Here is a 25,063-nt window from a genome sequence, read left to right on the forward strand (position 1 = left end):
TAGGGAAACGAGAAGCAACCATAAAGCACTCTTAGCCTGAATAAGAACAACACACATACAGTGAGCAAGCTAGAAGAATCAAATCCCCAATAAGTGTTCATTATGGAATTTGCATCCAGTATGATTACCTTGCAATACTCCTTAATTCATGCATGAATAATATTGGTTTAATATATATATTGAGATGATGTATTCATGGTTTGGTGGATGTTGATATTGCTTTATTCAAGTATGCATTTGTTCTTGATATGTCATAGCATGTTGGAGAAATTCTATTTGCATGATTAAAGAATTATATCTGCCATTTAATTATTATTATATGCGTGTTGTTTCTAGCATGATTATGTTTATTTTACACGCTGTTATTACATAATAATGATGATGATATAATGGTGATAATATAAATCCTTGGTTGTCTTTAACATGTATGTGTAAGGTTTGTTTTATCATTATCACTTGCAGTAAAGAGAACTAATACATGAGTAAAATAATATAAGCTTCTTGATTTGTGCATGGCTATTTTTATTATTGCATGATGATTACCTATGATCTTATTTTATGTGTGTGGTTTGATATAAGATGAAGTTACAGATTTGTTGTATTCACATGAAAGAAACAGCATGAGAAAAAATAAAGTAGCTTGCCGTAAGAGAGAAAGTTGTAACATGCATGGTGGTGTTGTGTCAAAATGGAAAAATCCATGTAGAATTAATATATATTTTAATGAAGTCGAATAAATAACGAATGGACCAACATGGCTCGTTGGTAGCTCCCCCCTCACTGCAACGTAGAGGACCTATTTTTTAGCTTTTCAGTGTTTTTACTATGTTTACTCTCTTTCCACTATAATTAATTCACCACTATTTTTCTATTATTAAAATAAAACTCATTAATTAATTTTCTAATTAATATATTATATTAGTTATTTAAACTAGGATATAATTTAATCTAGTTTATTAATTAAATTTTCATATATCACTTAATTAATTAAAATGGGCTATTTTGAATAATAAAAATCTAATTATATTTTTTTCATAAAAAAGTTTCTATTATTATAGACTAAAAATATTCTTAATTCATTCTTAAATTTAGTTTATTTATTTCATTTGTCATGAACTTTCTATGTAATAAATTTAATTAGGATTTTTTTTCTTTCTTTTTAGTTTAATTAGGTTTTATTATTTTGTATGCCCTTTTACTTTTGTACTCGTTAATTAAGATTTAGATATTTTATATCCCCTTTTAAATTATGTACCCCATCCCGAAGCCATGTAATAACGTAGTCTTATTTTTCGCACTTTAATTTTTTTCCGTACTGTGAATATAATTGTCTGCATGTATGCTAATAGGATTGCATGGAAAGATAAATAATCGAACTTAGATAAATTAATTCAAGATAATATATTTGAATCCAATCATTTCCACACTTGCAACTCTAGGGTAACCCTCTCTTTGTTGCCTTACGATATTACGGTCATGTCCCGCGAATATGGGGATACCCTTAGCAAAGACCCTTTCGATTAAATCATCATCATCCCTAAACAGATAAGTCATAGTCCCTTCGATCAAAAGGTCAATGTCCCTACAAGATAAATCATAGTCCCTCGAACGTTGCCTTCGAATATATGACCTTGTCCCTCGAACGTTGCCTTCGAATATATGACTTTGTCCCTCGATGACCCTTCGTGGTAGCCTACGATTAAATGATGATCGTCCCTTCGAATGCTAAGGTATTCTTACAAATGTTGCCTTCAATGACCAATCGACGACCCCACAATGTCCCTTTACATCCAAAGGATAAGACTACTTACTTCTCAATAGTAAGGACAGTTTTACCCTCCTAAGGATAGGAAATACCTATAAAGACCTTAGTTAGGTATAACTCTTAAATGCTTGCTCACAACTTAAAATACTTTTCACACCTCACACTTTTCATAACATCTTTTAGAAAATCACCACTTGGTATACATTCGCACCAGAATCATCGCCGAGTTATATTTTTCTAAACATCTTTCAAAATCAAACGAGATAAACACTTTGTATACATTAGTACAAGAATCATTACAAAGTTAAACTCTCCTTTCAAAATATTTTCTAAACACACCACATTTCTCAAACACTTTCTCAAACAAGGAAAACATAAGTGAGTTAAGCAATTAAGAGCCCATGGATAACCATGGATACAAAGGGTGCTAACACCTTCCCTTTGTATAATGTACCTCCCGAACTCAAAATCTAATCAAGGTCTTTCCTATTCTTTTCCGCCTTTCCTTATTGGATAAAAGAAAAGTCGGTGGCGACTCTTGCTATCTGCAACAATGCTTTTCAAAGCAAAAACACAAAGTCAGTTCACCGTATCACAGAACTGGCGACTCTGCTGGGGACTCTTAAAAAGAGAGGTTACCTTAAAGATAAGATCACTTATGTTTTCGAATTGTTTCTTTGTCTGATTTACTTTTAAGGGATTGTTTGGGTATTCTATGCTTGAGTGAAAGATCCTACACCTGGATCTAGTGTACCTTAGGTAAGTAGCAAAAGATCATCACAACTGTCCGGCGTATACTGGAATGGTTAAAATGATGGCTACGGTTAATGTGACACTTTGGATGTCCTGAAGTTCCTCATGTTTACTTGAGGAAAAATTTGGCGTCTGCGTGGTGTCATCAAAGCATTAACCAGACCTTTAGAACTCTAATTGACTCATCCTAGCCATTAGAAAGTAGTGAGATAACTGACTTCGGTTCCGACTAGGGTTGGTTGATACTCGATACTACACTTTTTGAGATTGGACTTTAGGGAAATTTTGGTCAACCGCTTGGTGTTGCACTGAAGTGGACTTAAGGAAAGGTCAATGATTTGAGATCCTTCTAGAACCCGGTTACTATTCTAGGACAGGTTGAACCAACCAAACTTCAGTGGGGAGGGTACTTACCTATGGAACTCATGCAAGCCTTAAAACCTAGGAATGATTGTGGTGTGACTTGTTTGTGCTTGTTACCTACTTGACATCATAACATCATAACATCATGACATCATGGCATTGTACTAACCATTTCGAGGACTTAGGGATTTAACTTTGCTCTGTTTTGTAGGGCTATGGCTTCCAGGAAGACCATCCGGATCAATTTTGTAGCTACCTCTCCTCAACTCAAGGATTTAGTGTCGGAACTTCCTGATCATGCTCAGTTCATCAAGAAACATGGTTATCTCCTCATTTTAGTTACCACCGGTTTCAAGGAAGATATGATGAGAGTTCTATTCCAGTTCTTCGATCCTAAACATCATTGCTTCACCTTCCCAGATTATCAGTTGGTACCCACATTAGAAGAATTTTCCAGGTTGCTTGGGATACCTATCCTTGATCAAACACCTTTCAGTGGTTTAGAAAAGATTCCGAGGTCTGAAGAGGTTGTCGCGGTTTTACACATGACAAAGTCCGACATTGAAACTAATTGGGTAACAAGAAGTGAAGTTAAGGGTTTACTTGCCAAATTTTTGATAAATAAGGCCCGAGAATTCCTTAAAGCTATGAGTGTCCATGCTTTCGAAGATGTTCTAGCATTACTAATCTATGGTTTGGTGCTAATTCATAATCCGGATCAATTCATAGACATGAATGCTGTTAAGATATTTCTCACTCATAACCCTGTGCCCACCTTGCTTGGAGACATTTTGCATTCCCTTCACACTCGTACTATGAAAAGGCAAGGAACTCTCATGTGCTACGTACCTTTATTGTCTAGGTGGTTTATTTCGCACCTTTCTCAATCAGTCTTGAAGAATGAGCAAAATTTGAAATGGTCTCAAAGGATAATGTCGCTCTCCCATTCAGACATCCATTGGTGTCCCCAACCCAAAGAAAATGTTATCATCATTGACCGTTGTGGAGAATTCTCTAACGTACCACTCCTGGGGATAAGAGGAGGTATTACTTATAATCCTGCTTTAGCCCTACGTCAGTTTGGTTATGCTCGAAGAGATGGTCCACATGAAATAATTATCCAAGGCACTGTGTTTGACTATGACAACGATTCTCAAGGTCTCCGTCAAAGGTTTATACGAGCTTGGGGCATGGTGAAAAGAAGTACTTTAGGACAGAAAAACTCTATTCCTATGGAACCTTATCTCAGATGGGTACGCACCAGAGCTCGTGAGCTTATCATGCCATATCTTGCAATCGGACCTCTGATTGTTGAACCAAAAGTTGAAGCAGGTACCCCTCAGATCATTCCTTATCCAGATATGCCTACCAATGTTGAAGAATTGAAGAAATCTTGGATCCAGTTGAGAGAGGAAAGGGATACTTTTGAAGCTCAGTTTTGTGCTGAAAGGAAGAAAGTATTAGAGCTCACCAGCCAGCTTAATGAGGAACGAAGTCTCAATGCATATCTCCGCCCAAAAAGAAGCCGTCCCTGGGAGACTTGAGCTTTCATTTTTTCTTGTAATGAACATTGATTAAAGAAATTATTAATAAAAGTTCCCCTTTTTGGTGGTTTACGCAAAGTTAAATTCCAAAAGTCCTTGAAAACATTTCATACATTGCATAGCATAACATAACATTGCATAACAGGCACTCTAAAGGATCAATGTTATCACGGTCTTCCTCTCAAACAGAAAAATGGCCCTCGAACAAACTGTCAAGGATCTCCAGGCTCAGAATGCTTAATTCCAGGAGATGATCTTGAACTTATCCAAGGGGCAGGAGGAACTGAAGACTCTATTGCTCGAGAAGAAGAAAGACAAGAAACCTGTGAGTTACATTAACCCGGGAAGAAGGCTTAAAGGACAGGCTCCAGGAGTCAAGATTGGAATTCCGAAGGATAAAGAAGATGAGACAGAAAATGATTCGGAAGATGAGAATGCTGATCCCTTCAACCCTGAGGACGACTATGAAAATTATGAAAATGAACAATACTCTTCGAAAGATGATAAGTATAAGTTGCTGGAAGAACGTATGCTAGCTATGGAGGGTCAGAAGGCGCCCGGTCTGGATTTCGAAAGCTTAGGTCTGGTCTCTGATGTGGTCATTCCTCGCAAATTCAAGGTCCCCGCTTTCACTAAGTATGATGGTGCGTCTTGTCCTCAGATGCATCTGAGAGCTTATGTGAGAAAGATCCAGCCGTATACCACTAATAGGAAGCTATGGATCCATTTCTTCCAAGAGAGTCTGTCTGGCACACAGTTAGAGTGGTATTATCAGCTCGAGAGCTCTAACATCCGCACCTGGACTGATTTAGCGACAACTTTCTACAAGCACTACCAGTATAATTCTGAATTAGCGCCTACTCGGCTACAGCTCCAGAATATGACTATGGGCTCTAAAGAAAGCTTCAAAGAATATGCTCAAAAATGGAGAGACTTGGCTGGCAGAGTTAAACCCCCTATGACTGATCGAGAATTAGTGGACATGTTCATGGGTACACTAACTGGCCCATTCTACAGCCATCTATTGGGAAGTTCCTCATCGGGTTTCACTGAACTTATATTGACGGGTGAACGTGTTGAAAGCGGCATTCGAAGTGGAAAGATACAGGCAGCTACCTCTGCAAGCACCAAAAAGTCCTATCAGGGGAAGAATGAATCAAATGTTGTGTACGGTCAAAGGGGTCATAACAAGAAAAATCGTGACCATATTGTTGGAGCAGTTACGATTGCAGCACCGCCATCTCAAAACATCCAACACAGACAAGACAGGCCAAGAAGGCAGTTTACCAAGATCAATATGACTTTAGCACAAGCACTACAGGGTATGCTAAAAGCAAATTTAATTACCCTCAGAGATCCTCCTGCAAATCCCAACACTACTTCTCCTCGTTATAATCCCAATGCCAGGTGTGCATATCACTCTGATAGCCCCGGGCATGATACAAACGATTGTTGGTTGTTGAAGAATAAGATTCAGAATATGATCGACGCTGGAGAAATTGAATTTGATCCTCCAGAGACTCCTAATGTCATCACTGCTCCTATGCCTAATCATGACAAGACTGTTAATGTTGTGTGTCGCACCTCGAAAAATGGGGATATGACTTCAAAGCGAAGCGCGATCACACGCTCGCAATGATGGACTGAACAGAGTCGCCACCGAACTTTATTTATTCCTAAAAAGGAAAGGGAAAATATCGATAAAACCCATAAAAGAAAGGATAAGATATGGTCATCGCAAAATGAGCACGAAGTACATTTCGGTTATGCATGATTTGGATTTTTTTATGCATGATATATGAATGATCATGATATGCAATGCTGACAATAGGCAGACTGGGAGTTTGTAGGGACTATTTATGGAGATCATGATTCCTCAACACCGAGAACTCAACCAAATATTTTATGATAGATATTATCAAAGGAGAATTCTATCAAGCTTGACACCACAACTTAGCCAATGGGATCCTTTTGGAGGATTAATGAACCATGCTAGCATAGTTTTTGGGCACTCGTATCAAAACCAATAGTTGTTGACATATGGCAGAATTTGTTTGATCAATTTGAAAGCATGAAGGGGGTCTGCCCCTCTGTGGCTCATCTTGCCCCAGTTTGTTGGGTCTTTGAAAATGTTCACCTTGAAAGTGAGTTTGAAACAGCTTGACATGAGACGATCTCAAGATGGCTTGCCCCAACTGTTCAAGACTTGCAGTGGTCCGAACTTGACTAACCAAATGTTGGAATGGTAGACTCTTGATTGACTGTCCTTTGGATAGTTGGACTCATTGAGCTCTGAGATGGCTTGCCCCACTCTAAGTCTTGAAGCAAATTACTCTTGGCGAGATGACCCTTAGGGTGATTAGCTCGAATTAACTGATGCTCAAAGCGATTTCCCCTGTTTGGACTTCTTTCACTTTATCAATTTCCTCAACTGCATATTGTTGGAATTTCTTTGATGCTAAGTGTTGACTCGCAAATAAGATTGTGCATTCAAAAAATGGTAATTTTTATGCAATGTTTATGCAAAAATTTAAACTCAAAGTTTATTGATATGAATGGGTGAAATACAGTGAACGAGTCGTTGATAAGAACACAATGGTGATCAAGTCATTCACAGTATGCATGTTGGTGCCATCAAATGATTAACAAAAATTGTTTGGAGTCAAGTTAACACAACCTTGTTATAGTATGCTTTCAAAATAAACCCTGCCTCAATTAGGTCTTTTAAGGGTTGTAACGTGGTCTGGCTCACGGTTTTTTTTTGAAACAAAAGGATATAAGGCTCAAAAATTATTTTTACCCACCCCTTCTTCTTGATGATCTCCAGTTCCTATGTTCAGTTAATTCAATACACGCATTCGATCTCGAAGGTGCGAAAGTGGAAATGAGGGATTCAAGGCGAGATTTTCTTGAAATGGCAGTCACCTTATTTTGTTTTTGTTGAGGATTTAATGACCTCTTTTGATTGATTTTCTTTATCCCTAATTTTTCCTGGACCGCTTCTTTGAAGCTTTCGGTCCATCGGGATGCCCTGACTTTTGCCTAAGTCATTTTGTGGTATTTCACTTAGCGAGCTTTTTTCAATCTTTTTTTTTAGGTGTTGACTACCATATTATTGGTGGATAAGGATCAACTAACACTAATTTTAGCTTTTCTTAGCTTCTTTGACACTTCAACATGTGCGTGAAAGATAACATGTGGTTGAACCTATTTGGAGGGCGTACATATGGACGGTTTTTTTTTGAAAGAACGAATGCACGATCAAACTATCTGAACATAACTACCCTGCCCCAGGTTAAGATTAAAGGTTTTAGATCTGAAATAAACACCAACTTCTAGGCTCAAAGTGGTTGACTAGGGATTAACTCCTTATCTCTTCAGTGTTTGGGGATTTGAAACAATGCCTTACATCACCGACAAGGTTTTACTCAAAAGCACACCACAACAATTTCAGGTGTTTTATTTTCATCATCCTCCTTCCAATCTTTGTTAACACAACGGTTTGATAAACAAAAGTGAATGAGAGGAGTATTTTGGTTTTTAACATAAAGGAAAATGAGTGAATACGAATGGATTAATTCAAAAGATGCATAAATATTTCATTAATCTTACCAATTCAAAGAAAACAACAATGCTTAAAAGCAATTAACAATCAACATGCAAGGAAACTACAAAAAGAATGCTGAAACAAACAAATGCTTGCCAGCTTTAGGGAATTGACTTCTTCAAACTTGAAGGTTGGGATCAACAAGTTTTTTGACATTGGCATGATGATCTTCAAATTCTTTTCCTTCAATCTCATCGTTGAACGCAACCTTCTTGGATCCACTTCTCACTTCTCCCTTTCTTTCATTGGTATGGGTCGTGACATTGGAAATCCAAGGCGGTATCTCAATGCTCTTACCAGGAAACAATGATAGCTCATTAGCCACATCCCTGACATCTTCCTTGTGGAACACAACCTTGAGGGGTTTCAAGGGTCCTTTCCCTTTCTCATTACCTGGCCCAAAAATCAAGGTATATGTACCTAAGCCTTCCTCCTTGAGTGTTGGTGACCTTATGTCAATCAATCTTTGCAGCTTGAGCTTAAAACTCTTGCATTCCTCGATGGAGTGCCCCATTGTTCCAGTGTGGTATTCACACTTGATCTTCTTCAAAGACTAAGCTCTTTTTGTTAATCAGTTCTCGTACCAAGGCTTTCAGCGCTAAGCAAGAATCTAGGTCATGTCCCAATGCCCCTTTATGGAATTCACATGTTGCATTTGGATTGTACCATGGCAGGTATGGTGACACAGGTGTGAGAGCTCGAGGGGTCACCAAAGCATTCTGGATCAGTTGTGGGTAGAGCTTGCTATATGGCACCGGAATTGGGTCATTGTGATTCTTGTTCCTCTTGTTCTGATTCTGATTTTTGTTCTGAACCTGACTTCGGTGATTTTGAGAAGGAATAGCCAGAGGATATTGATGATGACGTCTTGAGGGAGGGCCATATGCCGGTAGATGAGGAGTTTCCACATGGAATTTCCCTTGACTTGAGGTAACACTAGATGGATGTGGAGTAGTAGCTCTCTTTGTTGTAGCAATGGGTATAGGATAACCCTCTTTCCTCAATAAGGCTTGCAGGGTTTCCACGACCCATCCCATTTGGCTCTTCAAAAGATTGAGTCCCTCCTTCAATGCTTCTTGACTTTTCCGTAGCTCGTTCATCATCTCTTGAGACATGGTTCTTTGTTCTAAACGTGTGTCAGGAATCACTTTGCTGATCATGGACAAAGGATAGATGAGTTGTTTTGGTATTTTCGAGAAATGATATGAAAAATGCATGATGACGAATGCATATGCAACGGTATATGAATGGATGCAATGCATTTTTTTTGTATAGGTTCAATAGGCTTAAGGCATGGATAAGTCTGATTGCTTTATATAGAACATGGTTCTCACCAGGTATGATTTAAGGTTTTTAAAAAAAGTTCCTAGAGTCATGGATCCATTAGACTGTTTGCTACCTGCGGCAACTTACTTGCCGGGCATCATTTCCATCTAAAGAATCTACTATAAGTGAGGTTCTCGCATCGATCCAACGAGAAATTCATCTCGCAGACCCACACTACGCAGCCATCTTTCCTAGTTGGACAAAGAACTAAGGTTCTACAAATGGTTCTCAGAGTCATGGATCCTAAAGAAAATATCGAAGCTTACAGCAACTTACTTGCCGAGCGACAACATTCTCTCAAGAATCTACTCTAAGTAAGGTTCTCGTACCGACCCAACGAGAAATACATCTCGCGGACCCGCACTACTCAACCTCGTCCTATCTTATGTTTTTACTCGAGACTCGGGTAAAAAATCTTTCCCACAAGGTTTGCAATCAGAGTATCCAAGTACCAAACCATAATCGAACCAATACAACAGATTCATATCAATATGATAATAGAGATAGTAAAAATAATAAAGAAAAGCCACATAGGTAAACAAATAAAGGCACACAAACGACCTAACTAGGCTTGACTCACTTAGGGATGTACTCCCCAGCAGAGTCGCCATCTGTCGCACCTCGAAAAATGGGGATACGACTTCAAAGCGAAGCGCGATCGCACGCTCGCAATGATGGACTGAACAGAGTCGCCACCGAACTTTATTTATTCCTAAAAAGGAAAGGGAAAATATCGATAAAACCCATAAAAGAAAGGATAAGATATGGTCATCGCAACCAATATCAGGGTTCGGGAGTCGATTACGCAAGGGGAAGGTATTAGCACCCCTCACGTCCGTTGTACTCAACGGGAACCATTAGGTTAGTTGTGTGCATTAGTGTTAGTTGAAATATTAGGCTTTTCAAATTATTAGGTGGGAAAGAAAGGAAGGATGAGAAGAGAATGTTTTTGGATTTTTGACGAAGGACTAAACCTAAGTTTTTTATTAGTGGGCCTGACAAGATTTAAAAATCCTGCTCCTACGTATCTCAAAAGAGAAATCAAGGCTTACGTAGTTCTGGGTAGAAAAATGTTTGTTTGTTGGTCGATTTTAGCGAAAGCTATATTGTATTAATCGACGAAAACATTGTTTTACCCAAAACAGATGAGGAGTGGACGCATACCACACATCGAACGGATTTACAAATCTACATTCAGAAAAGCGTCACTTATCTCGACTCAACAATCGTGGCCGAAACATTGTTTTGCATCACCTTAAGACAATATATCTTTCGTTTATGAAAAAGGGTTTTTGATTAATCGCACGGCGGCGAGAAAAGAGTTTGATTGGTTGGATGTATTTTGAGTGATGGCGAGAACTTGGATGAGAGAGATATACATCTCGAATCCTAGTCTCAGGAGTGCGTGGTATACACCACGTTCCATTTCCATCTTATTTGCAAAAAATGTTTGATAAGAATTAAGTGTTTTGAATTTGATTGAGAAAGGGTTTGAAGAAACTGCATTGACAATTTTAGACGACGGCGAGAGCCAAGATAGGCGAGGCATACGTCTCGAATCTTAATCTCAGGAGTGCACGGTATACACCATGTTCCATTTCCACCTTTATTGAACAAGTGTTAAATAAGAATTAGGTATTTTGACTTTTGTTGTGAAAATGACTTGACCCTAGTTCAAGTATTGATGGACGTTTAAGAGAAATTTGAATGAGTGTTTGAGAGAGAAAAAAGTGGATAAATTTGGATGATGGCGAGAGCTAGGATTGGCGAGACATCCGTCTCGAATCCTAGTCTCAGGAGTGCACGGTATACACCACGTTCCACTCCCATCTTTATTGAAAAGGTCTTAACTATGAATTAATATTTTTTGAGTTTTTATTAGAAAAAATGGCTTGACATTGAATCAAGCGTTTGATGAAAGTTTGAAAGAAATGGAATAGAATAGGAGGGAGAAATGAATTGATTTGTCTATTGAGAAAATACTCGACGTTGGATCGAGTCATTATTTTTGATCTTTTGGAAATAGTTGATTTTATTCTTGTGTTAGTATATAATAAACAGTCAAACAAATAAAGAAATAAAACAGTACAAAATTATTACACATCGGGGAAGTGGGGTACATTTTGTCAAATGGGGATTCAAAATCATGAAATAATCAAATCGGGCCCAAACAACAAATAATGCAATGTATGAGTGTAAGTGCAAGAGAACTGGCTCATTGTAAGAAAGCCCAAGAGTAAGCTATGTGAGGTTGATGGCGATGCTTAAAAGCAATCGACTTACAAGGGTATGGAAATGAATATCAATAACCTAAAATTAAAATAAATAGCAAGGTACTATATAGAAAAAGAAATTAGATAAAATAATAAACATAACAAATATAAACACAAAAATTGGCTATCCCCAAGTATCGAACTCACTCCACTAAAGACCATGAAACCACCCTCTCTCCACTAGACCATTTATGATTAGTTATTATTTACAATAACAACTTGGGTATATAAACCAGAATAGATTGGAATAAAAAAAATTAAAAATAAAAACTAAAATAAAAAAAATGATCTGTTGGATTACCCAAAAAAAACCAGCCGCCTGGCTGTTGGGTTCCATGCTGATGGATTGGAAACATAAAAACTAATTAATAAAATGTGCAAAGGAAAACTAAAGCATTAATTTTTTTTAATGGATTTTTTGTGTGGCTTAAATGTTTGTTTTTTTTCAAAATAAAATAAAAAAGAAAAAAAAATAGGAGCAACAGTAACAGACTCTCCATCGTCACTCCCTCATCGTCCTCACTCTCACAACGTCTTCACGCTTTCGCTTCTCTCAAAATCGGTTTCTCAACCTCACGTCTCTCTTAAACTTCACTCATCACTCTCAATCGCTCTCCCAAAATCGCTCTCAACCTCGCGTCTCTCTCACAATCGCTCACAATACTACCCAAGAAATATACGAATCTATGGTTTCAAAAGAGAGTCGAGTGAAAATCTCACCTTCGACGGTGACGACGGCTCAGGTGATGCTTAAATCCTCTTCCTTCGCCTCTTCAAATACCGGTTTCTTTTGATTTGGGGATTAGGGTTCTTTGTGGAGTTTTGTCCGCCTCTCAATTTTTTTCGTCCTCTCTTCTGATTCTCTTCTCTCCTTTTATGTCCAACAAATTTAGGGTTTGGGATTGGCTTATGCATATCAAAACAGGTGTCTCTGCAAACTCCTTTTGATGCTCAGAAACGGATTGCCTCTTTGATGCTTGTTCTGGAAAAGGTAATCTGAACCTGTGCTTTTTCTTCGAATTTTGTCTCCATTCCATTTTGGGATTTTTGAACTCTTACTGTTTTGACTAGTTACTCGTGTTTTACTGCAGTGAATTCGGAGAAAGCATGAGTAACACTCGGTTCTATTTGGATTTGTAGCTGCAGGATGTGAATTTTACTGTTGAATGTTGTGATAAGGCGAAATTCTAACCCTTCCTTGTTGATTAACATAACCTGGATTAGTGTTAATCTCCGTGAAGCATTCGATTATTCCCAAATGCTTCAAAATAGTTTCAACGTAAAACATATTTGCGTCATTCACAATCCTCAAATCACACCCTAAAGCATGCGCTGATTTGATTGCAGGTATGATTCTGTGATGAATTGGAAGCCTGTGAAGAACATTTTCAATCTCTTGAATGGTTATACCATGTGAATGAAACTCCATCATCATCATGTCCATGACTGAATTCCAAGGCATTGAAAAATGGTAAACTTCTTGGTTTCTAACCCTGCCTTTCATGTATATTGCAGCATTGCCGAATTTATGCATAGTTACCGTATATGAGTGTCATACGGTGAACTGACTTTGTGTGTTTTGCTTTTAATCGCAATGTCGCGGATAGCAAGAGTCGCCACCGACTTTTCTTTTATCCAATAAGGAAAGGTGGAAAAGAACAGGAAAGACCTTAATTTAGATTTTGGGTTCGGGAGGTACATTATACAAAGGGAAGGTGTTAGCACCCTTTGTATCCATGGTTATCCATGGGCTCTTAATTGCTTGATCACCTATATTATTTTTCTTGTCTGAAAGAGTGTTCGTGAATTGTTTAGAAAATGTTTTGAAAAGAGAATTTAACTTTGTAATGATTCTTGTATGAATGTATACAAAGTGGTTATCTCGTTTAGTTTTGAAAGTTATTTAGAAAAATATAACTTGACAATGATTCTAGTACGAATGTATGCCAAGTGGTGATTTTCTATGGAGGTTTTGAAAAGTGTGATGTGCGAAAAGTAGTTTTAGTTGTGAGCAAGCATTTAGGAGTTATACCTACCCAAGGTCTTTATGGGCATTTCCTATCCTTGTGAGGGTAAAACTGTCCTTACTATTGAGAAGTAAGTAGTCTTGTCCTTTTGGATTTAAGGGCCATCGTAGGGTCATCGTTAGGTCATTGAAGGCAACATTTGTAAGGATACCTTAGCATTCGGAGGGACGATCATCATTTAACCGTAGGCTACACCGAAGGGTCATCGAGGGACAAAATCATACATTCGAAGGCAACATCCGAGGGACTATGATTTATTTTAGAGGGACATGATGATTTAATCGAAGGGTCTTTACTAAGTGTATCCCCACATTCGCGGGACATGACCGTAATACCGTAGTCGTAGGGTAACAAAGAGAGGTCCAAGATCACTTATTTAAAGGCAAAGTTTTACAATTAATTAGGTAGCCGTAATCAATTAGGTAATTAGGTCCACATTAACATCGATGAAATCAATACATTAAAATCAACTAGAGAATTTAGGATGAATCTCCACATTAAAATTAAGTAATTCAGAATCCATCTCCATAGGGATATCCCACACATAAGGTAGAATACCTAGCTGGCCATTTCCTCGGGAATATGTAAACCTTTACACAATTCAACACACGAGTTAGAGCACCGAGGCAAAGTACAATTGGAGATTGCACCACGAAATAAACACAACAGTCATAAAGTCAGGCCAAATAATGCAGAATTATAATGAAGCTTGATTAGACAAACATAAGGCAGAACAGAAAAGAAACAAAACAGCCACTGTCTCGTTCGCTCCTGCTTCGCCTAGCGAAGGCTTAGCGAGTACTCGCTACAGGCTCGCTTAGCGATGTGCTAGCGAGCGGCTACGGGTTTTGAGTTTGACAACAGCACCATCTCCGGAACCTTGAACCTTATGGCATTTAATTACAGGAATAGCATGGACAAACATTCAGGATATTCAGGCATATTTAAATTCACATGTGAAATCAAAATACATATCCAAAAATTTAATCATGATGCATTATGTATGTAAAGATTACCGGTTGGAAGCATAAAACAGTAATGATGCGCAAACCTGTTTGCAGTTGCAATGTCGAAAGGGACTGATCACTCTAGGTATCGGATTGAGTTGGGCGGCGGTCGCTTCGAAGCAGATGAGTTGCCTTCAGGGTTCCTTTACTCTGAATTCTCTGGGCCGGCAGGGTTTCTATGCCAGGGTTTCCTTCCCTCCTCCTCTCTTCATTTTCGTGACTGAAGTGTCTGTATTTATAGTGATTGTGATGACCTAATGGGCTCAGAATGAAGCCCAAAAATTCTGATATTCGCAAGCTTCGCTAGGCGAGCGTTGTAGCGAAGGGTTCGCTAGGCGAAGGATTTGCTCGCCTAGCGAGCAGGCCATCTGTGACCTAATGGGCTCAGAATGAAGCCCAAAAATTCTGGTATTCGCAAGCTTCGCTAGGCGAAGGAGTTGCTCGCCTAGCGAGCAAGCTAGTTTGGGCTTTTTTCTGGATTGGGCCTGTTGTGAGCTGGGCTCCTGTTCCTTTAAGGTCAATGCCTTGAAAAATAAGTTGGAGTGCCTTGAAAAATGCTTTGTAATATGAACGGGCAAATTTTGGGGTATGACAATGAGGCTTATGCAGAACTTAGATCATGGCACATTCTGGTGAGCTCTTTGACGCCATACACAAAATGCAGCCTCAACGTGGTTGGCGATCTTGAGTGCAACATGTTCAGAAGATATGTTCAAGTGACCAAATAAGCATCCTGAGGAGAACCGATTTGATGCGCTGTACTGGTAAAATGAGATTCACAGAAGATTGACCGCTGCAGCACTAACTGACTTGTTCAGTCACCAACCCAAACTGACAAATTCTACACGCCTGCTCTCGACTTCAATGATAACAAGCCGTCGGACACCTGTCGTCACAACTGTCTGCAAGAGAGGCGTGCATCCAATTGGAGAGAGACTGCCCGACGGTCCTGATACAGTGGCTGATAGAGGCACTGAACTAGGACGAGCAATTGTTTGAACTCTGGAATTTGACAATGCAGGAGGATATGGTGGCCAGTTATTTTTGTCAATTAATTTGGTTGTGGTGCAGGTTTGTAGCATGATTGTTCTGCAGCATGACTATTGTCACATGGTTAGGTCTGCTGCCATTTCTCTATGTAATGTTGTCTGCTGCAAGTGTCATACAGTTTTGATACAATTCGTGCAACATATTTTGCCTTGGACTGCTGAAGGATTGTGGTTGTCGGCTTCTTGACTTGTTTTGCCTTACGGGTCTTGTTCTGTGTACTGATCTGCTGGCCTGATGCATGATGCTGTGTTGTTTTGCATTTTTGGCGTTTCGGATGAACTGCGTTTGAGCTCTGCGGAAGGTTAGATATCAGCTTGTTGTTTTGGACTTACCATTTGCGGTTCTGTTGCAGCCGATGGTGACTTATAGCTTTTGATTGAGTTTTGTTGTCGGCGTTGCCGTTGGCTCTCACTACATCATTGTGGCTTGCAGTTGGTATGCATTTGTGAGACTGTTATGTTCAGTTGCTGCTGCGGTCTGTTGTCGGCGTTGCCGTTGGTTCCAGCGTGGCTTATGTTTCATGCTGCAGTTGGTTTATACTGTGATTGCCGTGGTATTTGTTTGGTAGCAGCTTTTTGGTTAGAAAATGCACGGCAAGTGGAAGCGTGGAGTATAGAATCATGAGGCATACCAAGACTCTCCCTCTTTTTCATTCTGATTGTAACTGGCCCTCTTTGTGATATATGTATACAATGGTGAAATGCTTGTAATAAAAGGTTAGTATATAAGCTATGTAACATATATGTCGACACTATGCTCATGGAAACATGCTTGGCTTTAACATGTAAAAATGTGCTCATGATATATAAATATTAATGGAATGAAGTGTATGAGAATGTAGCATTATGTACCATGCTTTTTACATTGCCTTTTTTATGGATATGTAAATGAATATAAAATATGGATAATTGAAAATTTGGTTCATAAAATGAAAAGGATTTGGATTTTTGAATGGATTTGGGAATGGACGGTTGCCTTTGGTCATGAATGTATGCAAATGAACTTTAGGCCAAGTGCCAAATGAAAAAATAAAAAATGGAAAAATTCAGGACCAAAATCGGGGTATGACACTGTGGATGACAATTCTCACATTACTAATGTAGCTACTTAGCATCTCCTCTCCTGATCATCAAGAAGAATTTATTGCAAGCTGGTTTATTTCCCGGTTGTGCTGAAAATTGCGATCTCTGTATACTCCGACCCAATGATTGCTTGAAGTTGAGGAATGGTATTCAACGGCTGATGGATGATCGTACAATTCTCTTTGAAAATATTCCTAAGGTGGAAAACCCTATTGAAGAAATATTTGTGATTGCTAGGTCCAAAGTTCCAGTGAAGGTTACTACTGAGCCCAAGGTAGCTCCCCTAATTATTACTGCACCTGGCCCAGTATCGTATTCCTCAAGCAAAGCCATTCCGTGGAATTATGGAGGTGATGTTTACATCCACGACATAAAGCAAGATGATGATTCTGCTAATCCTAATGACGTTGACATTGTTGGGACTAGTAAAATTACTCGAAGTGGAAGGATCTTCTCTCTAGAAATCTCACCTCCCGCCCCTGAAGCTCGAGGAAAGGGACCAGTAATCAATCATTCTCAGTCAAAGACACCAGTCGAAGTTACTACCGAAGATGTTGCCAAGCAGGAAATGGAAGAAATGCTGAAAATCATCCGTAAGAGTGATTTTGATGTGGTAGAACAGCTGGGGCATACTCCGTCTAAAATTTTGATGTTATCCTTGTTGTTATCTTCTGAATCTCATGCCAATGCGTTGATAAAATTCTTGAAGACCGCTCATGTACCTTAGGAGACATTTGTCGATCAGTTAGAAAATTATGTTGCTAACTTGGTTGTTGATAATGGCATAGGCTTTTCTGATGCTGACCTGACACCAGCAGGAAAGAATCACAATAAAGCTCTGCATATCTCCATTGAGTATAAGGGGATCACCTTGTCTCATGTGTTGATCGACAATGGCTCTTCTTTGAATGTGCTACCGAAAGTTGTGCTCGATAAGCTTGACTGTAAAAGCATTAAACTGAAACCTAGTGACGTTGTGGTGCGTGCTTACGATGGTGCGAAGAGTGTTGTCCATGGTGAAGTGGTTCTCCCTATCAAGATAGGACCTCAAGTCTTCAACACTACCTGTTACGTAATGAACATTCGTCCTGCCTATTCCTGCTTGCTGGGACGCCCTTGGATCCATGGGGCAAGTGTTGTAGCTTCGTCTCTCCATCAAAAGCTGAGGTATCCAATAGAGGGCAAGATTGTCACTGTGTATGGAGAAGAAGAGTATATTGTCAGTAGTGTGCATACCTTCAGATACGTCGAGATGGAGGGTGAATTCTTTGAGACTCCTTCTCAGTCATTTGAAGTAGTTCCTCCGACCAGTCCTGCCCTTAAGCCAACTTCCCGTGTGCCCAAGGTTATTCGTGCTCCTCCTGCTATGATTTCTCTGAAAGATGCTCAAGCCGTGGTTGAAGATGGTGGTCGTACTGGCTGGGGTCAACTGATCGATGTACCGTACAAGTCTGATAAATTTGGCCTGGGGTTTAGCTCTGAAAAGATAGTCAAAGATCAGATTAATGCTGTAGAAGATGCTGATAGAGATTGCAAGTTGGATAGCTGGATTTTCCCAACAATTGGTGACAGACTCAATAATTGGAAGACTGAAGACATTATCCCAATTTCCTTTAGTCAGGAGTAATTGTTATTGCTTATTTTAGTGTTTCAAATTTTGTAATTTTTATTATGAACAATTGAACTTCTTAAAGAATTGTGTCTATGCCTGGGGCACAATAGCTAATTTGTTAAGGGTTTTGTCATTTTCATAAGCATATTCACATTCAATAAATCAATGGATTTTTTGCATTCAAATATTGCGCTCTTTATCTTTCCTGTCATCTTTCAAATAAGCTATGCTTTCTTACACACACTCACGTAACAAATTGCAGATCCATATCCACTATGGATCCTGTTGATAATAATTCTGCTACTGTTAATTATGGCTTTAAAAATCCGATCTACCAAGCCGAGGATGGAAGTGAGGAAGATTGCGAAGTGCCTGGAGAGCTTGCCAGACTGTTACTGCAAGAAGAAAAGATTATACAGCCGCATGAGGAATCAATTGAAATTGTAAATCTAGGTACTGAAGTAGACAAGAAAGAAGTCAAAATAGGAGCAAGCTTGGAAAACAGTGTCAAAGAAAGATTGATTCAGATGTTACATGACTATGTAGAGATTTTTGCTTGGTCTTATGAAGACATGCCAGGACTGGATACTAATATAGTAGTACATCGTTTTCCAATGAAGGAAGATTGTCATCCTGTTAAGCAAAAGGTTCGTCGCATGCGTCCTGAAATGTCTGAGAAAATCAAAGCCGAGGTTATGAAACAATTTAATGCAGGTTTTCTAGCTGTTACTTCTTATCCTCAATGGGTTGCTAATGTGGTACCAGTGCCAAAGAAGGATGGTAAGGTGAGAATGTGTGTAGATTACAGAGATTTGAATAAAGCAAGTCCCGAAGATGACTTTCCACTTCCGCACATTGATGTTCTGGTAGATAACACCGCTCAACACAAGGTATTCTCATTCATGGATGGATTCTCAGGTTATAGCCAGATTAAGATGGCACCTGAAGACATGGAGAAAACTACGTTTGTGACGCAATGGGGCACTTTCTGTTACAAAGTAATGCCATTTGGTTTAAAGAATGCAGGGGCAACATACCAGCGTGCTATGGTGGTTTTGTTCCATGATATGATCCATCATGAAATAGAGGTATATGTGGATGACATGATAGCCAGATCTCATACTGAAGAAGAACATCTCAATCATTTATACAAACTGTTTGAGAGGTTGAAGAAATAAAAATTGAGATTGAACCCGAACAAATGCACCTTTGGAGTAAGATCCGGTAAACTCTTGGGCTTTATTGTCAGTGGTAAAGGAATTGAGGTTGACCCGGCTAAGATGAGAGCTATTCAAGAAATGCCAGTTCCCCGTACAGATAAAGAAGTCAGAGGTTTCTTGGGACGCTTGAATTACATTGCCCGATTTATCTCCCATTTGACTGCTACTTGCAAACCCATCTTCAAATTACCGAGGAAAAATCAAGAGATAATATGGAATGATGAATGTCAAGAAGCTTTTGACAAAATCAAGAAGTATCTCCAAGAACCTCCAATTTCAATGCCACCAGTTGAAGGAAGACCTTTAATCATGTATTTGACCGTGTTAGAAAATTCAATGGAGTGTGTGCTGGGGCAACATGACGAGTCTGGTCGAAAAGAGCATGCAATATACTACCTTAGCAAAAAGTTTACCGACTGTGAAACAAGATACTCACTGCTTGAGAAAACTTGATGTGCTTTGGCTTGGGCTGCTCGCCGACTAAGACAGTATATGTTGAATCATACCACTTTATTGATTTCTAAGATGGATCCTATCAAATATATATTTGAGAAACCTGCTCTCTCCGGAAGAATAGCAAGATGGCAGATGATTTTAACAGAGTATGATATCCAGTATACTACCCAGAAAGCAATCAAAGGAAGCGTGTTAGCTGATCATTTGGCTCATCAAGCAGTTGATGATTACCAATCTATGAATTTTGAGTTCCCTGATGAGGATGTTATGCTTGTTACTGATTATGAAGAACCTGGACCGGATGAAGGACCAGAACTGGGATCCCGATGGACTATGGTTTTTGATGGATCTTCTAATGCATTGGGCAATGGTGTTGGTGTTATAATTATTTCTCCCAAGGGTTGCCATACGCCTTTCACTGCTAGACTATGTTTTGATTGTACCAATAATATGGCTGAGTATGAAGCATATATTTTGGGACTCAGAGCTGCTATAGACCTGAGAATCAAGTTTTTGAGTGTGTACGGAGACTCAGCCTTAGTAATCAGTCAGATCAAAGGAGAATGAGACACTAAACATCCGAATCCCATCCCTTATCGAGAGCGGGTGTTGACATTAATCCCATACTTTGAAGAGATTACATTCGAACATATTCCACGAGAAGAGAATCAGTTGGCAGACGCATTGGCTACCATGTCATTTATGTTCAGAGTCAGATGGGACAATGAAGCTCCCATGATCACCATTGAACGATTAGATGAACCAGCATATTGTTATGAACTTAATGTTGATGAAGTAGAAGAGAAACCTTGGTTCCACGAAGTAAAAAGATATTTAGAAACTCAGGAATACCCTGAAGGGGCATCCATCAATGACACAAAATTTCTGAGGAAGTTCTCCGCTAAATTCTTTTTGATTAATGGAGTATTATACAAACGTAATCGTGATTCGACTTTGCTTCGCTGTGTGGATAAAAAGGAAGCAGAAAAGATTATGGAAGACATGCATGACTGTATTTTTGGGACTCATTCTAGTGGATATATGATGGCCAAGAAGATTCTGAGATCAGGGTATTATTGATCTACCATGGAAGTTTATTGCCACCAGCACTCCAGAACTTGTCACAAGTGCCAGATCTATGCGGACAAAGTACATGTACCTCCAGCTCCATTGAACGTGTTGACATCCCCTTGGCCCTTTGCAATGTGGGGCATTGATATGATTGGAGAGATTAAACCTATTGCTTCTAATGGACATCGTTTCATTCTTGTTGCTATTGATTACTTTACGAAGTGGGTAGAGGCAGCCTCATTTGCTTCTGTCACCAAGAATGTGGTGGCACGGTTCATCAAGAATAGTCTTATTTGTCGGTATGGCATCCCTGAAAGAGTTATCACTGATAATGGTACCAATTTGAACAACAAGATGATTACTGAACTCTGCACGCAGTTCAAAATAAAACACCATAACTCTTCTCCGTACCAGCCAAAGATGAATGGCGCCGTAGAAGCTGCTAATAAGAATATTAAGAAGATTATACAAAAGATGACAGTAACATACAAAGACTGGCATGAGATGTTACCATTTGCTCTTCATGGTTATCGCACTTCAGTACGCACTTCGACAGGGGCAACTCCTTTCTCTTTAGTCTACGGAATGGAAGCCGTTTTACCAGTGGAAGTTCAGATTCCCTCTCTAAGAATTATGAAAGATGCAGGCTTAGATGAAGATGAATGGATTCAGACTCGACTCGATCAGATAAATTTGATTGATGAAAAGAGACTTGCGGTTGTTTGTCATGGACAAATATATCAGAAGCGCATGCCCCAGGCATTTAATAAAAAATTCAAGAGACAGGTGTATCTGTTGGTGTAAGCCCTAGAGGCCAATACTTTTGGTACTTGTATCGAATTATTTCTTAATAATAAAAGGCATTTTCTTTATTATGGTTGATTAATAAAGTCCCTAGAATAGATAGTCCGTTTAATGTATTAAGTGTGACTTAATCATGAGAACACATTAAACATAAGGACACTATTCTTAAAGTATCCGTAGTCGAGCTTTAGTGTGAAGTGGGATAACATTAAAGCATTAAGACTATTATGTTTGTAGACTGATGATCACATCTCATGGATCATGGATAAGGAGTTATCAAGTCTTAAACATAGATATGAATATTAGGAGTAATATTTATACCGGATTGACCCGCTATGAGAATACTATATAGAAAGTTATGCAAAGTGTCATAAGTTATTCTCATGGTGATAATAGTGTATACCACTCTTCGACCTGAAACCACTATGGATCCTAGATGTAGAGTCGAGTGCTTTATTGCTGATCCAACATTGTCCGTAACTGGATAACCATAAAGACAGTTAATGAGTACTCCACAAAGCATGCTGAGGGACATGAGTGTCCTAGATGGAATTTGCCAATCCTGCGTAACAGGATAAATGTCTATGGGCTCAATATTGAACTGGACAAGGGTGACACGGTCTATACCTTGTGTTCAATATAGACATAAGGGCAAAGGGGTAATTATACACATAATTATTATCACAGGAGGTTTTGTCAGATCACATGACATTTTCGTGACTTGGGTAGCAGTGATGTGTTGCTAGATACCGCTCACTGTTTATTATGTTAAATGCGTGATTTAATATAATTGCCAACGCCGCGAAAACCTATAGGGTCACACACAAAGGACGGATTGATGAAAGATAGAGTAACTAAGGAACACCGTAAGGTACGGTGCACTTAAGTGGGAGACGAAATATGGTAAGGTACTAAATACTTAAGTGATTTTGGGCATATAAGATATGGGCCAAAATACACTTAAGTGGGCTTTTTAGCTTGAAGCCCACACAAGTGGTTCTATAAATAGAACCCCTTGGGTAGAAGCATTGTCTCTCCACTCCACTCAGACAGAAATTCAAGTAGAGACTTGGAATTTTGTTTCCCTCTTTCTCTCACTCAAAGCCTTCATTCATAACAGCTAGCACTGCGATTGAAGGAATCCGTTCGTGTGGACTGAGTAGAGACGTTGTCATCGTTCAACGTCCGTGATCGCCCCGTGGATCTGTATCAAAGTTTTTGATCATTATCAGAGATCTGCACCAAAGGTTTGAATCGCCACAAGAGGTAACGATTCTATTACTGATCATGCCCATTCGTAAGGATCACTAAATGGAGAAATTTTTAAATCCCGCTGCGCCTTGGATGGCCATTCTCCTACAGTATCAAATTGGCGACTTGGTGATAAAGCGTATCATTCTACCACAAGGTGATCCTAGAGGAAAATGGACTCCCACATACGAAGGGCCATTTGTAGTTAATAAGGTATTCTCTGGTGGAGCCATGATGCTTGCTACAATGGATGGCGAAGATTTCCCGCATCCCGTGAACGCGGACATAGTTAAAAAATACTACGCATAAAAGAGACCCGCTAGGTCGACATATCTAGGCAAAAGTAAGGGCATCCCGGCGAACCAAAAGGGTTCGGGCAAAAATTAGGGATAAACATATAAAAATGTACACCCGGTAAGTCGAAAACCTGAAAAGGCGGCTTGGGCAAAAAAGGGTATCCTAGTGGACTGAAAACCTGAAAAGGCGGTCCAGGCAAAAATTAGGGATTAAAGCATATGACTATGTCCCGTTCTCGGTCAGCTTCACCAAAGTCAAAGAGACTGAACAAGCCAATCACTTCTATCCGACAGCAAGAGATGAGATGCTTGAAGACATAATAGCAGTAGTAGAATTAAAATCAATAGGACTTTTTTTTCATAGCTGTTTTTTCTTTGCTTTCTTGACAATTTCCTCTTACTAGGATTTCTGTCTCCTTGTATTAAAATTGCTTGTTTATAGGCCCTCTTTCAAAATCAATACAATTTTATTTCCAAAAAGATACTTTTGTTTTACTTTCTCCGTTTTGTTTGCATAAACGTGTTGGTGTAAGCCCTAGAGGCCAATACTTTTGGTACTTGTATCGAATTATTTATTAATAATAAAAGGCTTTTTCTTTATTACGTTTGTTTAATAAAGTCCCTAGAATATCTAGTCTGTTTAATGTATCAAGTATGACTTAATCATGAGATCACATTAAACATAAGGACACTATTCTTAAAGTATCCGTAGTCGAGCTTTAGTGTGAAATGGGATAACATTAAAGCATTAAGACTATTATGTTTGTAGACTGATGATCACATCTCATGGATCATGGATAAAGAGTTATCAAGTCTTAAACATAGGTATGAATATTAAGAGTAATATTTATACCGGATTGACCCGCTATGAGAATACTATATAGAAAGCTATGCAAAGTGTCATAAGTTATTCTCATGGTGATAATGGTGTATACCACTCTTCGACCTGAAACCACTATGGACCCTAGATGTGGAGTCGAGTACTTTATTGTTGATCCAACGTTGTCCGTAACTGGATAACCATAAAGACAGTTGATGGGTACTCCACGAAGCATGCTGAGGGACATGAGTGACCTAGATGGAATTTGCCCATCCTACATAACAGGATAAATGTCTATGGGCCCAATATTGAACTGGACAAGGATGACACGGTCTATGCCTTGTGTTCAATATAGACATAAGGGCAAAAGGGTAATTATACACATAAGTATTATCACAGAAGGAATTGTCAGATCACATGACATTTTCGTGTCTTGGGTAGCAGTGATGTGTTGCTAGATACCGCTCACTGTTTATTATGTTAAATACATGATTTAATATAATTCCCAATGCCGCGAAAACCTACAGGGTCACACACAAAGGACGGATTGATGAGAGATAGAGTAACTAAGGAACACCGTAAGGTATGGTGCCCTTAAGTGAATTGTAGAACATCGTAAAGGTACGGTGTACTTAAGTAGAATATGAAATATGGTAAGGTACCATGAGCTTAAGTGATTTTGGGCATATTATAAGATATGGGCCAAAATACACTTAAGTGGGCTTTTTAGCTTGAA

At 39.0% G+C, this 25,063-nt stretch overlaps 1 protein-coding gene across 1 annotated transcript; it reads right to left on the bottom strand.

The window, feature by feature from the left end:
- Positions 1-12,787: 12,787 nt before the first annotated feature.
- On the bottom strand, positions 12,788-13,165 carry LOC127091356 (inorganic pyrophosphatase 2-like). Its single transcript, XM_051029978.1, has one exon. It carries the CDS (start codon positions 13,163-13,165, stop codon positions 12,788-12,790), a length of 378 nt encoding a protein of 125 aa, XP_050885935.1.
- Between the last annotated feature and the right edge of the window lie 11,898 nt (positions 13,166-25,063).

The sequence above is a fragment of the Lathyrus oleraceus genome, chromosome 1 (genome assembly GCF_024323335.1).
Source record: "Lathyrus oleraceus cultivar Zhongwan6 chromosome 1, CAAS_Psat_ZW6_1.0, whole genome shotgun sequence".
Classification (NCBI taxonomy): Eukaryota; Viridiplantae; Streptophyta; class Magnoliopsida; order Fabales; family Fabaceae; genus Lathyrus; species Lathyrus oleraceus.